The 15,017-nt window shown below is 33.8% G+C and overlaps 1 protein-coding gene across 3 annotated transcripts in view; it reads left to right on the top strand.

Moving 5' to 3' along the window:
• Positions 1-15,017, top strand: part of AFTPH (aftiphilin) — a 61,713-nt gene that overhangs the window by 39,507 nt on the left and 7,189 nt on the right. Inside the window, exons 4-8 of one of the 3 annotated variants that reach the window (XM_072937643.1) lie at positions 898-1,024; positions 1,423-1,479; positions 4,154-4,276; positions 9,506-9,566; positions 12,151-12,225. In XM_072937643.1, coding sequence (XP_072793744.1) covers positions 898-1,024; positions 1,423-1,479; positions 4,154-4,276; positions 9,506-9,566; positions 12,151-12,225 — 443 coding nt within the window. Of the gene's footprint in view, positions 1-897; positions 1,025-1,422; positions 1,480-4,153; positions 4,277-9,505; positions 9,567-11,097; positions 11,182-12,150; positions 12,226-15,017 lie in introns of all 3 variants that reach the window. The other 2 variants (XM_072937642.1, XM_072937644.1) reach the window with 2 other exon arrangements.

Raw genomic sequence — 15,017 nt, 5'->3', positions numbered from 1 at the left:
TTAGATGTCAGAGGGTCTAGATTGACTTTCTAATTTTAATTTCAAAGTTACTCTTATTCCTGGACTTGTCTCTTGTATTTCATTACTTGCCACCCCTAGAGGGAGTATTTCTTAATTTCATTGAAAATGGAGATGATTTTTGTTTCTTGGCTTTTGTTTTGGGGTAATTTCTGAGAATGGAAGGGGACAAAAAGGTTGATATTTTGCCATCTTTAAACCGTTTAGATATATATTTTTAAGTATGCTAGTCGTACAGATAGTTCATCTCTTAGACCCAGGAATCTCTCCAAGAGATTCTCCATTCTAAGGAAACAACACAATTCTACAATAACACACACCATAAAATACAGGAAGATATTTTTGTCTTACTAGGAGTAGGAACCAAACAGTAAAAAACAACTGAATTAAAGCTGTAGGATTGTGGCTAAAGGAATGGTGATGCATCTGTCTAAAAGAACCTTACACAACCACTGAAAAAAATACATATATAGGTGAGGAAATGCTTAAAATCTGAAAAAAGAATACAAAATTATATATATGCTGTAATTACAAATGTGTGTTTGTGGATCAAGACCCAAGGAGAAAACAAATATTAAATAGGTCTAGTAAGATGGTGGAGTGTTGGGTGATTTCTTTCCTCCTTTTAAATATTTTTGTTTTACAATTAAAAAAGAATAACAAATAAACTTTTGCTCGATTGTTTCATATTTAAACTTAATTACTTTTCTAATGACTGTAAGTGTTGGTTCTTGATTTCATTCAGATAGTTGTTATATGCTCATGTTAGACACAAGATTAATCAGAATGTATAGTATTTCAGAGTCACATTAAAAGTAGGATTCATGGTGAAAGGTATTGAGTAACCCATTGTTGGTGGCTTCGTCGTGACCTTTGCAGGGAACTGCTGGATGTGTGGACTGAGCTACAGGATATCCATGATGCCCATGGCTTGAGATATCAGTGGGGCGGCTCCCATAGCAACAAGAAGCTTTTGTGCTCCTTAGGAATAGACACTCGAAACATTGTGAGTTTATTAGTACCTTGGAAAATCCTTTAATCAACCTATGCTTGTTTTTAAATTCTGTCACACTTCTGTTTAAACTGTGCTAAACTAGTTCCTCAGAAAGATAAATATTAGTTGGTTTAAATGGTCGTGTATTTTGAATATGTCAACTTTTAAGCATAAATCTATCTAGATTTTTCACTATTTCTTATTTTTAGAAGAAGTAAAGTTTTTCCTTAACTATAAAATGAATGAATTGGACTAGGAGATCAAAAATACAATCCCATATGGGCAATTTAATAACTTCTTCGGTGTATCATTCACAATATATGTAATAAAGCATTACGTATTTTGGAAACTGTTTCATTGTATGACAGATCATTCTCTAAATACATGTTATTTCTCTCTAATGTGTGTAGCTCTTCACGGGCAATAAGAAGCAGCCTGTTATAGTGCCCATGTATGCAGCAGGACTGGTAAGTACAAGGATGTCTTCACATTTATGTATCATTGCTGCATTTATTCTGTAAATTCATCTTAAATAGCATGAGATGGAAAGGGTATTTTAAGAGGCATTTAGTGTGGTGGGAACGTTAAGAGAATAAATACGGTATCCTTTTTGATCTCATAAATCCCTTTAAGTCTTGATCTGAGGACAGTTTTCTGTATTCTATTAATTACACTTTTGTTTTAGATTGAAAATTATTTTTATCTTAGTAGTATTAGTGTTCATACTTTTTGTAAGTGCACCTTTGGAAATCTCTCTGTCTCCCTCTCCCTCTTTAATTTGCTTTTAAAAAGAAGAAGCTGAAGTATCTGAAGTATTAAACGTGTTGAATTTTGTTTTTTCAGATATGCCAGGTAGTCCAGGATAACTGAGGAATTTTCATTCTGTACCTTATCAAGACTCAGTCACATTTTATAGTTTGATGTGTTTGTGTTTTTTGGCATGTCTGAGTTATTGGTGAATAAAGATGTCCTGTCAAACAAATTATTTTTAAATTCTTTCACCAATAACTTGAAAATAAGGTAAAAATAACTGTTTAAGAAAGAGAAAAAAATAACTAAGGAACCCTTAGTATGGAATTTAAGTTTAAAAACCCTTTATGTGCATGTGAAAATGAATTTGCTGTGGAATTTGACCTTTTTTTAATCTGCAGACTTTACCATGCATAAGCTATAATTATTGAAATGTTTGCTTTGTTTTGTGGAATTGGACAAAAACTTCTGCGCTTGAGCTTTTCTCTTTATCAGTTTCTGCTCCTTTATGAATGATTATCTTGTATTTTCAAAACACGTTGATCATCCCTACACTCTAATGTTGTAGATAAACACAATTCAGAACATTTCTTTAACTTTCTGGTTATTTCGATCTCTTTTCTCAAGGAGTAGCATTCTGGGATTGCTGGTGGTGGTATTGTCACATTCTGAGTAGGAAGTAGGAATTTAGTTTGTGGGCACTGTCGTTCAGCACTTTAGGGACTACTTAGGGACTACTTTATGCTATGTGTTATGCTAGGCTCAGCACATTAGCCAGTTCTTTAAGTTTTGAAGGATTAGAGACTAATATTTATGCTTTGTTTTCTTATCTGAATTACAGTCTTTTATTAGTAATAATTTTATCATTTTTGTAAGCTTTTAATACCAAAATTGATTTAGCTAATTTATCATCTCCTCCATCTTTGTGATGCCTTACATTTAGAAACTTTTTTTTTATATCTGGTTTCAAATTTGAATTACACCTGAATTTTTCCCATGATGCTTTACACATATGAGATGTTCAGTATCTTTTGGTCTCATCTGGAGGAATAGTACCTGAAATGCTCAATTAAGTCACTGGTTCTCAAACTTTAGTGTGCATTAGAATTACTTGAAAGACTTGCCAGAATGCTGGGCACCACCGCCATAGTTTCTTATTCAGGTCTCGGGTGGGGCTCAAGAATTTGCACATTTGACAAGTTCCCAGGTGATAAAGAAGCACTGATTGGGGACCCCTTTGAGAACCACTGGTTTAAGAGATAGTTGACATTAGAAAAGTTGGCTAAGACTAGTAATCACTTGCCAAATGCATGGAGTCCTTGTAGAAGGGCACACTAGAAAGCCTGTAAAATGTATATAGTATTGAATTAGACCATGATTTACTTTCATTTTTTCAAGCTGATAGATTAAAGCCTTTCACATGTAAACAAAATCTGTAAATTGCTTAGTTTATGCTCGATTTTATGAGGATAGGAGGATGCTCCTGAAAACTTGTTTTTAGAAATGTATAAATTCTAACCTTACTGACTAGGCAGTTTTGATCCCTCCCCGCCCCAGTAAAGGAGGACTTTAATTTGGTTGATCAAGAGCTTGTCAAGTATTATTTTAAAATGTGTAAAACCTTGGGCCTTTTTTCAGGTCAGTAACCCGGGTTATTACCAGTTATTATTAGTGTTTGGTAGAGCATTGCTGCAATGCTGATTTTTTTTTCTTCTTTGTTTCTACACCCATCTTGAATGCCTTCCTTTCGTACTCAAAAAGTGTGTTAGGTTTTCAACACACGTGGAAAGTATGGGATGTTTTCTCTCTGTAATGACTGCTCTGCCCATCCAGAGAACCAAGAACTGAGGCTCCCATCCTTTGCTGCAGCCAGGATCAAACACTGAATTCACAGTGAAACATACAGACGTCATCACACGTGGTGTGTTTTAGAATCAGCTCTCACTTCTCCAAGTCAGCACCATGGTGTAATGTGTACGAAGGGTGCCCTTTCCTGCGATTTCAGGTCTTAAATATCAGAATAGTGTTGGATTCTTAGGGCAAGAAAGTAATGTACTGTTGTGCTCACCTCTTCCCCATCTCCCTGACCCCTGACACCCCAGGAGCTTATGCTTTTTTGTGACAGTGAAAACCAGGCACTTTAAAACACATTCAATTTATTACATGGTCTTGTTTCAAAAAGTTTGGGTTCCAAAGGTGGTATTATGAAACATTTCCCATTATAGTGCTGTGAGAGTTTCACTAGACAAAAATTAAAACTAGTTCTTTTTTGTCTTCAGTACTTTCCAAATGACCTGTTTTCTTTCTGCTTTCTGCTAGATTAACTTTCCTGTAAAGTTTATGGGCTGATTCTCTCCCCCACCCTATTAATGGCTAATTTGCCTTTTTCAGGGTATGCTAGAGCCCACCAAGGAACCATTGAAACCACTATCTGCTGCAGAAAAAATAGCTTCCATCGGTCAGACAACCATCATGTCACCAGAAATGAACGCATGTGCATCTGACCACTTTCAGGTAAAAATATCTGGATGTGTATAGGTATGTTTGTGCATGTATGTGCACATATGTCCACACACGTTGTTTCCCTTAATACATGACTTTGTTTTTAAAAATTTTAAACTTAATTTCATGATGGATGTGATTTTGATTACATATTAACATCCCTTGAAGTACAATGAACAAATTCTCTCTAATTTAAAAAAAAAAGACAGTTTGAGAACTGGCTGGTTGTGGGTAAGTCCTTTAAACCTATCCAGACCTTAATCTTTTTACCTATAAAAAGAACTGAGCATCTCTAAAAATTCCTTACATCTTGAACATTGTATGATCATTATTACTGACACACAGATCTGGTAGGTGATAGATTTTCCCAAAAAAATGGAAAACACTGCATTTATGCCAGCTCTTCAAGTCTGCAACTTGCAAACTTTTGCAACCTGCAAAAATTTTATAAAGTAATAAAATTTAGGTGTGTTTATTACATCAAAAACTTTTGAGAGTTTGAATTAAACTGTTACTTAAGTTGAAAATAATGTAGTCTTTAAAAAAACATTCTATGGATTAGGAAAAAAAGAAAGCTTTCTTGTCTTTTTTATCCTTTTTTCTTTTCCCCCTACCTTTTTAGCCTTTACCTTCTTAGCACATTCAAGCACAAGTCATATTTCAGTCAAGTATGTTTAATATCAAAGCCTTCCCTCTCACTTTTTATCTGGGGAAACAGCCATTTTGGTTTGCTTACTTTTTTGACATCAGATTAGAAACTGACTCAGTCAGTGCTGGTTAAATATTGTTTTTTAAAGGTTAATATTCTTAATGAACATTACCATTTCTAAAACATATTCTTTGTCATCTCTTAACCCTAAAGTATCATCTTCAGTTACGTCTAACACAAAAAATGTGTGTTTGGACAGCCATTCCCAAAATGTGTGTTCCATTGAATACTAATACCCAGAATGCTGCACTAAAGAAGGGTTCCATAGTGAAGTTTAGGAAATATTTTATATCATGTCTTACAACCACCCTTGGAGGTTTGCAACACACACATTAAGGACTCTGAAGAATCATTAATGCATTTCTCAATTTTTAAAAAAAATTTTATTTATTTGTTTGCTTAATTGAAGTACAGTCAGTTACACTGTGTCAGTCTCTGGTGTACAGCACAGTGTCCCAGTCATGCATATACATACATATATTCATTTTCATATTCTTTCCATTAAAGGTTATTACAAGCTATTGAACATAGTTCGCTGTGCTATGCAGCAGAAATCTTTTGTAAATTATTTTTATATATAGTGGTGAACATTTGTGAATCTCAGACTCCCAGATTTATCCCTTCCCACCCTCTTTCCCCAGTAACCATAAGATTGTTTACTAAGTCTGTGCTCAGTCAGCATTCTTATTCCTACAGTGCTAGGCTTTAGGAAAGTAATTTGAGTAACTGCCTCGTACATTTTCTGGAAGTGGAGCTGTTCTTTTTTGAGGCCACTTGTTGCTACTTTACTTGCTGCCTTCTCTTCTTCAGCCACTTCCGCGTGGGATAGCCCCATAAGCTGTTGCTTATTTTTTCAGAGTTAGCTGTCACCTGTCATCTTGCCCCTAGCTGGTTTGATCTACCTTAAGTATTTCATTCCAGTCGTACCTCATACATATCATCTTTCTTATATAACTTAGAGATGTGATTAAAAGTAGTCTAGATGACCTAATAAAAAAAAGCATGTGTGTTAATTTAATGAAGGTTAGTTGCAGCTCCCTATGTATTTAGCTGCTGCCATCTCTATACATACACACCCCTGTCTACTTATAATCAAAGGATTGTCTTCCAGTTTCTATACAGGCAAGTATAGAAATTTTTGGCAACATTTATGCATATCAAACTTTTTTGCTAGGAGATGGAACTTGGTCTCTTGCTTCTTATATTTTTTTAAAGTTCTTTTAAATGAAATACTTCTTTTTTCTATTTCGTGCACACGTTTCTCTTTTTAAAAAATATACATAAATATTGAATTAACAAGTTTATTCTGTACTTTGTTTTATGGTAGTTTGTGATCCTCATTGCCTTTAGTTTTTAGGCTTCTGTGGAACCAGTGAAAACAGTATTTCCCAATGGAAATTGTTCAGACTTATTTCTGAATTGATTTGAGCCTCTGTAGGTAACATACACACACACTTAAATGAAGATTTTTAGCATGCATACCAGAATTTTGTGCGGGATGTCTGACCTCCATCACTAAATTGCATGATCTTTGCTTGGTGTCATACTTCTGATTCAGGTTAAAATACTTAACACATACCTGAAATGCAGTGTAAAAAGTCTGTATAAAGTGATTTTGTTTATCACTATTCTTTGGCATGCAACTTATGTGTATATTTTTTAGCTTAACATTTTGGCCATGCAGAGATACTGTTACATCTTCCTACTAGTGATAATTTTCAGATGAAACAGCCATAGCAGTTAGTGCTAGAAGCTTATTAGCAAAATGTGTCAGGAAAGAGCTGTTCAATACCTGATCTGTTACCCCAGAAAACGTATAGCAAACCTCCCTTTTATGTTCTTGGTTTTGGCATTGCTGTATAGTGACTTTCAGACTTAGCATAGTTGTATAATTCTCATATGACTGCATGCTTTTTGATCTGTCTTTTCTATCTCAATTTGGTAGCCATTGAGTTTTTCTCTTCTTGCAAATCGGTTTGTACTCATTAGTCTTGTTGCCATTGCATCTCTTGTTTAGGAAATTTATATTTTACTAACAAATTTTTTTTTAAAAAATACTTTTACCTGAAAAAACAGCTTACAGGTAAAAAGCAGTAGTGATTTTTTGTTGTTGTTATTTTTAAAATCTTTATCCACTGAATATCAAGGTCACACCATTCATGGTGCCATTACTGATTCCCCCCTTGGTAAGATCAGTACTTTAACCATACTTTATTTCACTGCTGAATAGAGTCAACTCTGGCTACCAGTTATCCAACCAATCACCACTAGCAAACTTCTTCTCTTAGGCTACTTTGTCACTATTACTGTTGTGAATCAGAATTTTAGAATTAGAAGGGAAAAAAAAATGACTATCTAGCACTATTCTCTTTTACAATTAGAAAACACATTTGGAAAGACAAAATGATTTACCCGAAATCACACATTGGTGCTACGGCTAGGACTAGAACCAAAGTCTCCTGTTTGTAGTCTCCCCACCCCACTGCCATCTTTTTATTATGACCTTGTCTCCTTTCTTTTGTCTCTGCAGTAATCATCCATACCACATTGTTTCAAGTTGCTTTAAAATGTTTCATTCCAAAGCTTTCTCTTTGAGTTGCCTACTTATCATTACCATTAGCTAGTCTGTAATTACTTAGGTATCTGTTTTTCATCTCTCTCATTTCCACTAAATTTTGATGCATGATTTAGCACCTTATTATTGTAACATTGACTGTGCCTTCAAATGCCATACACCTGTATGAGAAGCTAAAATTTCAGAAAATAACTGAAATATTTCAAAACATCCAGCTACTTCACATCATTTAGATAAAACATGTTAATGAAAGGGCTTTGCTCCATATGCCCAGGAATTTTGTTATTGCATAAATCTGGGTTTTGTCCATCCAGCCAGTGCTTAATAGTTCTAAAGGTGTCCCTGATCTAGAAATAGAATAATGGAAGATGAATCTGTTGGAATGCCTAGAGCTTTTTGTTTGTGTTTGAGAGCAGCTAAAGATGATCTTTTCTAAATGTTATTTATCAGTCTGGCAGGTGGGTTATAAACCAGATTTTCACCAGCATTTTTAAAAATTTTATTTGAAATATTTATAGATATACTAGAATTTGCAAAGGTAGTACGGAAGAAGTGCCTGTACTTTCACCAGTTTCTCCCATGATTACATCTTACATAATTATAGTACAGTATCAAAACCAGGAATATGTCATTTGTACAATGTGTGTGTGTAGTTCTGTCATTTTATCATGTGGATAGATTGATATGACCACCACCGTGATCAAGACACGGAACTCTTCCACCACCACAAACAAGCCCCTTAAAGTATTCCCCCAACCTGCTACCTGCTCCAACTCCCACAACTCTTAACCCCTGGCAACCACTAATGTTAGCTTACTATTTTGTTTATACCTCCCCCTCAACCTCCAGGCCTGACCTAATATGGAGAAGACTAAATGCTTATAGCACATGCCTATCATTGGTTATCAAGACAATTATAACATCGTGGGATTAGACTTTCAAAAATAGCTAGTTCATGTTCCTTTCGTACAGGCAACAATGTCTGTCTACAGAGAAAAAAATGATTATAAAATTTTAACAAGAGCCTATACCTTACAATAAAGCAGGGTGGTGAGCAATACAGGGGAAAAAAAAAAAGATACATTGATACTGAGTCTAACAAATAATAAAACACAGGTTATTTCAATAAGTGCTGCCAACACCACCCCCAAAATAAAAGAAAATTTTTTAAAAACTAATTTTTTGTCAAGAATATTCTTAAAGCAATGATCTTTTTAAAAATATTTTGTACTACCTTCCATCTTATATGTACCATTCGCGCATTTCATCTTTATGTGTTTGGCAGTTAACAGAATTTTAAAACTTAGAATATTCAAATGAGTTCTGAGTGTACTTTTCAATACATTATTTTAAAAATTAAATTCTTATACTAATTTCTAAATTAGAGAAGATTAAATTTTTTTGAATGTTTATATATATGGAAATTAATTAAATTAACCATACATAGCTATATGTATACTGGTTATTTAATAGTCTTTAATAACCCACTTGCCTCATTTTCTGTATGGTACCTTTTCTATTGCATTATATTATCTATTAAGAAATTTTAAGTGGCTAGTCATTTAAAATAGATACTCTTTAGTGAAAAAAAGTGATTTTTTAAAATATTTTCATTGTAATCAAACCAATAGTTAAAATCATGGTATGAGAGTAGACTGAAATCTTGAGATAGAATCGGTCCATAAATTTGTTTGAAAATGTAAAGATAATTCCATTTCTCAGATACAGCTATTTTAATGTCAGCAAGCTATACTGTTTGTAAATTTTGCAATTTCAGTTTGTGTTAGTATTTGTAGATAACCTTCTGAAATTATAAATTATCCCAGTTTTTTCTTTAGATAGTTCATTGCCTAATGATTGTGCCATAATAGTGGCTTTTTGTTTTTGTTTTTTAAGGATTCTTTATATTGTTACAACCTATACTGATTAATTTTGATTTTTTGGTTTTCAACTCTAGGAGTCTCTACCACCCGTCCAGTTTGACTGGAGTAGCAGTGGCCTTACTAACCCTTTAGATGGTACGTCTCTCCGTAGAGCCTCTAGCACCAGAGCTAGAGTTAAGAAAGCTACAAAGTTCAGACAGACTTCTCTCTGCTGATTTCCTTTTTTGTTTGAACATAACTTCTTATTCTTATTCTTTGGAAATTCAGGCTTTCTTTCTGAATAGTAATTGCTCAAGAAGCCAGCCATTACTATTATTAATAGTGTTAATATCCATATATAGGTAGTAGTAACCAGGTAAAATTTTAATTTCTTAATTCAAAAACAAGCTTATTTTTCACAAGTATCTAGGTAGTCTACATGATATTTTAGGTAGGACCAATTTACTTGAAATTTTTTTCTGTAATTTTAGTTTATGGAATTTTCTTGGATGCAAAGTGTTGTGTCTAGAGGCTGCTTTAAAGCACAAAGCACAATTATTTAACCAAAAACAACATGCAAATAGATCGATAGTTACTGACTCAAAGTAGTTTTCAGATTTAATAATATTTTATAGAGCACTTATATGCAAATGAAAAACAAATGATTTTAATGATCCTTTTCTAAAACTTACATCTCAAAATACTAAGTAAGTAGGTTCAGAAATTACTGGTTTCACTTATGGCTTTAAAAGAAAATCGTGAAGAAGGAAGAACTTTTTATTCCAGTAATGAGGGGGTCTTTAAAATAAATAACACAAAATTCCAGTTTTCCTGTGTGTTGACATGACAAGAATTAATTGGACTCTAAGGTACAATTACTCTTACTCCTTATACTTGGGTAAGTTGTTTGAGCCATTGTCTAAAACACCTGTCATTCTGTCAGCTTTGCCTTAGAGTGAGTGGGGGGATCCTAGGATATCTGGAAAGCATCCAATTGACTAACAGTGCTGAAGGAAAGCCTGGATGCACCTTTTGCTGTTGTCTGGTGTCTTATTCAGTCAAATCATCGTGCTTTTTATTAACAAACAACTTCTTTAAAAATGTATACTATTTCTGATTACTGTTTCAGAGTTAAAGGGGAACAGTACAGCTTGAGTTGCACATCAGGGTAGGGCAGTTATGACATTCCTTATTACGTTACTTTAAACTAAGTTAATGAATTGGTGTGTGTCCTGAAACTGACAACTTTGTCACTTTTAAAAAGCACTAATTAGAAACCAACACTACTAACATAAAAGGTTGATTTGGGCATGTATGGTGACTTAATGTTGGGTTGAGATTAAAGTATTGTTTCCCTTTAACGGGTACACGTTCCCCTTGGTCTTTCTGGTATGGCTTCGGTTTCGACTGAAAAAAACGAGCTAACTAAAACCTTACCAAGTGTTAAATTATTTACATTGTACATGAGAAAATGTACATGGAATTAAATTGTTACTTTAGAAATGTCCTTAGCAATGAAAAACTAATACTGTACACATTGTTTTAATGTTGATTTTAAAATGTGTAATGACTACTAATTATAACCTGCATGTTCAAGTGTGTGTCTTACCCCTTTTTACACATAACCCCTCCTCCCTTGGCTTACCTTCTGTGTGGCTGCCTACCAACACGGTCACTGAATTTCAAGCTAGTGGAGGTTCCACTCTTCTGAACCTTGATTTCTTTGGGCCCGTGGATGACAGTAGCTCTAGCAGCAGCACCACAATCCCAGGTCAGCAGAGTGTTAAAACCACAATTCTAGTTTATTTACTAAAAGCATGACCACATCACTTGACTTTCCTATAAACAAGGAAACACATAGACTGTATTCTCTATGATGTCTTTCTAATACTTTTCTTTCATCTGTCTGTTGTTATTTTCTAGTATCTGACTATGATAAATGACTTATGTGAAATGTATTTTAAGGAAAGCTTTGTCAAGCTGAAAATAGTTTCTAGATATAAAATAGCCCTAATGTCCTTACACATTTAAAGGTAGGGAGTTTTTTTTCCCTGTAAATGGAAAATGTGATATTTTGTATGCTTTTTTTTAAAGCATATTCTGCAAAGCCATTTAAAAAAATAGAAATTTAGAGATATATGAATATTTTAGTACACAAAGATGACTTTACATTAGTGTCTGTGACAACAGAACCTCTGCAGATTCTAGCATTCAAATAATTGTTTATTCGTGCTGCTAAATGTACAATTAGGTTCCCACATGTTGGAGTCTAGCACTTAGTTACATAGTCCCACACAGAATTATTATTGGTTTTATGTAGCTCTTAAATAGAAAGTTTACTGTTAGTTTTCCATGGAGAAAAAAAAATGTTAAACGTAATAGTAGAAAATAATTGCTACGAGACACTAAAAGCAGTGCCTGTTAAATTAATGTTCAATGTTCAGCCCTGTGGAAGTTCAGTTCATGACCAAAGGAATAATGTACTTTGTCATTTTCTAACTGAATAAAAGATTAAAATGGCATTTTTATGTTTACATTTTATTTAATATTTTAATGAGTCCCTGTCATCCCAACTTGTGATCTGGTAGTCATGCCCACTGATCACCAGATGGCTGTTGGGGTGTTATATGGAGGCTAATACCCGGAATGCATAGTGAGGATCCCTCTCTGTCCCCACTAGGACCAGTTACACAGCCAGCCTGGTTCCTAAGAATTTGTTGGTTTTGTTCTGTTCATCTAGATAACCCTGCCACCCACTACCAGCAGTTTAGGAGCCATGATGGGAAATGGGGGAGACTGAGAGAGTCAGCTAAGGGTGAGCCTGGGACTTAGGATGCCCTTCTCCAAGATCTGGTTATAGAAATCTGATTCTGCTAAAAGGAAGTTCCAAGAGTATTTGGTGGAATGACTGGATTCCTCAAATTAAGTCCGTGGTTATCATTCTCATTGTTTCTAATATTTTGCAAGCACGTAAAAAGCCAATCTGTCTGGTTTTGACTTCAAAATGACATTTCACTATTTAAATTACTTCTGAATACATGTGAGCTATTGAATGACCTGGGTGAGCTAATTAGCTTTTAATACTTAATGCAGCAAGAAAAAAACCCAAAACTTGTATATCAGTTTCCTTATTACTATATTCCCAAGAATGAATTACCAGGCTCCTATTTTTAATTCGCTCTCAGCTTTGTTTTATCATGCACTGAATTATAATTTAAATGAGGTCACTATTTTTGGATGCCTAAAATCCTGGTTTAAATTTAATTTTTGAGTACGTTTCAAACTCAGTTAAAAAACATCCATAGTAGGAGCACAAATAATCTGACTATAAAGAAGTACAAAAATGACCTGATAACCAGGCTCTGTGCACATACACAGCTTCGAGAAGAGCGAGTGGTTTCAACTTAGAGCTGTTATGGAAGTGAAATTAGCATGGTCAAATGTGGTCATCATTACTTTGGAACCTTTTAAATATTTTCATTCCGTATTTTCATTAATATGCTCTAGCTTCTGTGTAAACTTGATTACTATAAATTTGCTTTGGCTTGTTTTATTGCTATTGGGTTTTGTTAAAACTTACCATCAAGCTACAGGTATCAACACTTTCCTGAGTGTTCCATTTCACCACTTGCTTGCACTTTTTCTGACTTGTTTCTGGGAAAGTCATTTTGTCTCAGCTTGCAGTTATTTAATTATTTTGTGTTTGAGACTCAGGAGGTTGGCGTAGAACTTGGTTGGCTAGCTTTAGTAATTAAACTATGCCTCATTAAGATTCTGTTTTTAAAAACTCTTCCATTTAAAAAGTTATTCTCTAGTTAATTAGTGTAGAATAAGTAGTTATCTTGTTTTTGAAAAATATAAAATACAGCCATAGTACTTTATTTTTTGGTGACAGTGGTTGTTTGGAGACTGGGGCGAGGTTGATTTGTTTTTTTGTGTTTTTTGTTTGTTTTTAAATATCCCACTTTACTGTTTGACAACCAAGTGGCTGGTATTTTACAAACTCAACTAAATTTTCACAAGCACTTTCCTGTTGCCAGTCAGAATGCAGTTGTTTATTCTGCATTATGCATTAGACAGCTTCTTAAATTTTGTGATTACCTGGAATCTAAACTTCCACAGTGGAGGAAGGAGTTGCTTTAGATTCATTTGGTCCCTTTACAGGCATCTATTAATTTTTTTACATTTTAATTGCAACTTTTATTCTTACTATAGGAATACAAAGATAGGGCCTTTTAAATTATATTTTTAAACTGTACTTACCGAAATATTAAGAACTTGGGAGAGTCAGCAAACATTTTCTATAGCCTTCCTCCCTTGTTGGACATGGTAACTGTGAAAGCTGCTTTTGCTTGTTTGATTTCTGTAAACATCTGAGATCTGTGTTTACATCTGCTTGTCATCTGCAAAGTTGGTTACCAGAAGGCAGTTCCTGATTTTTTTTCTTAACCTTGAAATATCCCAAAAGGAGGAAACTTGTTAATATCAATATGTACATTTATATGTAATTTTGTCTGCTGACTTTTCAGGGCTTTTTTAGAAATAAGTAGAAATTGATGAAGCTATAAGACATTTTTCCTTACAATCTGCTTTTCTGTTATACCCTGAAACTGCTAGTTTGCTGAGACCAAAGAGTGTAGGATTTTAAAAATGTATCTGATTATTTTCCAAAGCTTAGCCTTGAGTTAAAGATATTAATTACTTGTTTTTTGTAGTCATTATATTTGCTATATATACATATATCAGTATTCAAGGGAAATTTAAAAATATGTACGTGTATTTTAATGAAGTCAGACGGGGAGGATTTTAATAGACTTTAACAGTAAATTTAATTCTCTTAACTCAGCTTCATTTTGAAATTCTCTAATAAGATATTTGAATTATTAGCCACTAGATTCAGCTATGAGACTACAGAAATATAATTAGCCCTTGAGATAATTTTCATTTTGTCCAAAAGTAGTGCTTTTACTCACTTTTTCTGAGAACATTTTACCCTCCCCACTTTTTAAAGAAAGAACAATGTGACAATTTTTCTTTAGTAATAATGTGATGCTTTGAGTAATATTTCATGTCCTCAGATAAGTCAGAATATATTTAAACTATAACTGAATCATTTACTGAGAGTTTATATTAACTTCCGAATTTTGGGGTATGGATGAAAATAATAGAGGAAAAATGGTCAGGGAGGTGAGGGAGAGGGAGGTTCAAAAATGGAGTTAATCAGTCAGTTTAAAATGAATGTGTCATATTGTATAACAAATGATGTGTATTCTATTGATAAAACATTGATAACTTTCATATCACAAACTAATTCAAAATGAAGGGAGTTTTCTATAGCAGATAGATTTTTTAGAAGTATTTGGCTGGTATCTGCTACATAAATGCTAGATTAAATAAGGCTATATTTAGATACCAGAGTGGAATTTTAAAGTATTTTCCTACTTCATAAAAATTCTGAAAACAGGAATTTCCAACTTAAAAAATAAATGCAATATTATAGTTTTCTAAAAATGTGTTACGCTTATAAAAGACTCAGATGTTTACAGAATAATTGCCTTTTGCATCTTGGATTGTGGCTAATTGAGTAACCCATTGCAGCTTGCCATC

Source organism: Vicugna pacos, chromosome 15 (assembly GCF_048564905.1).
Source record: "Vicugna pacos chromosome 15, VicPac4, whole genome shotgun sequence".
NCBI classification, from domain to species: Eukaryota; Metazoa; Chordata; class Mammalia; order Artiodactyla; family Camelidae; genus Vicugna; species Vicugna pacos.
This window is presented reverse-complemented; position numbering and strand designations above follow the sequence as displayed.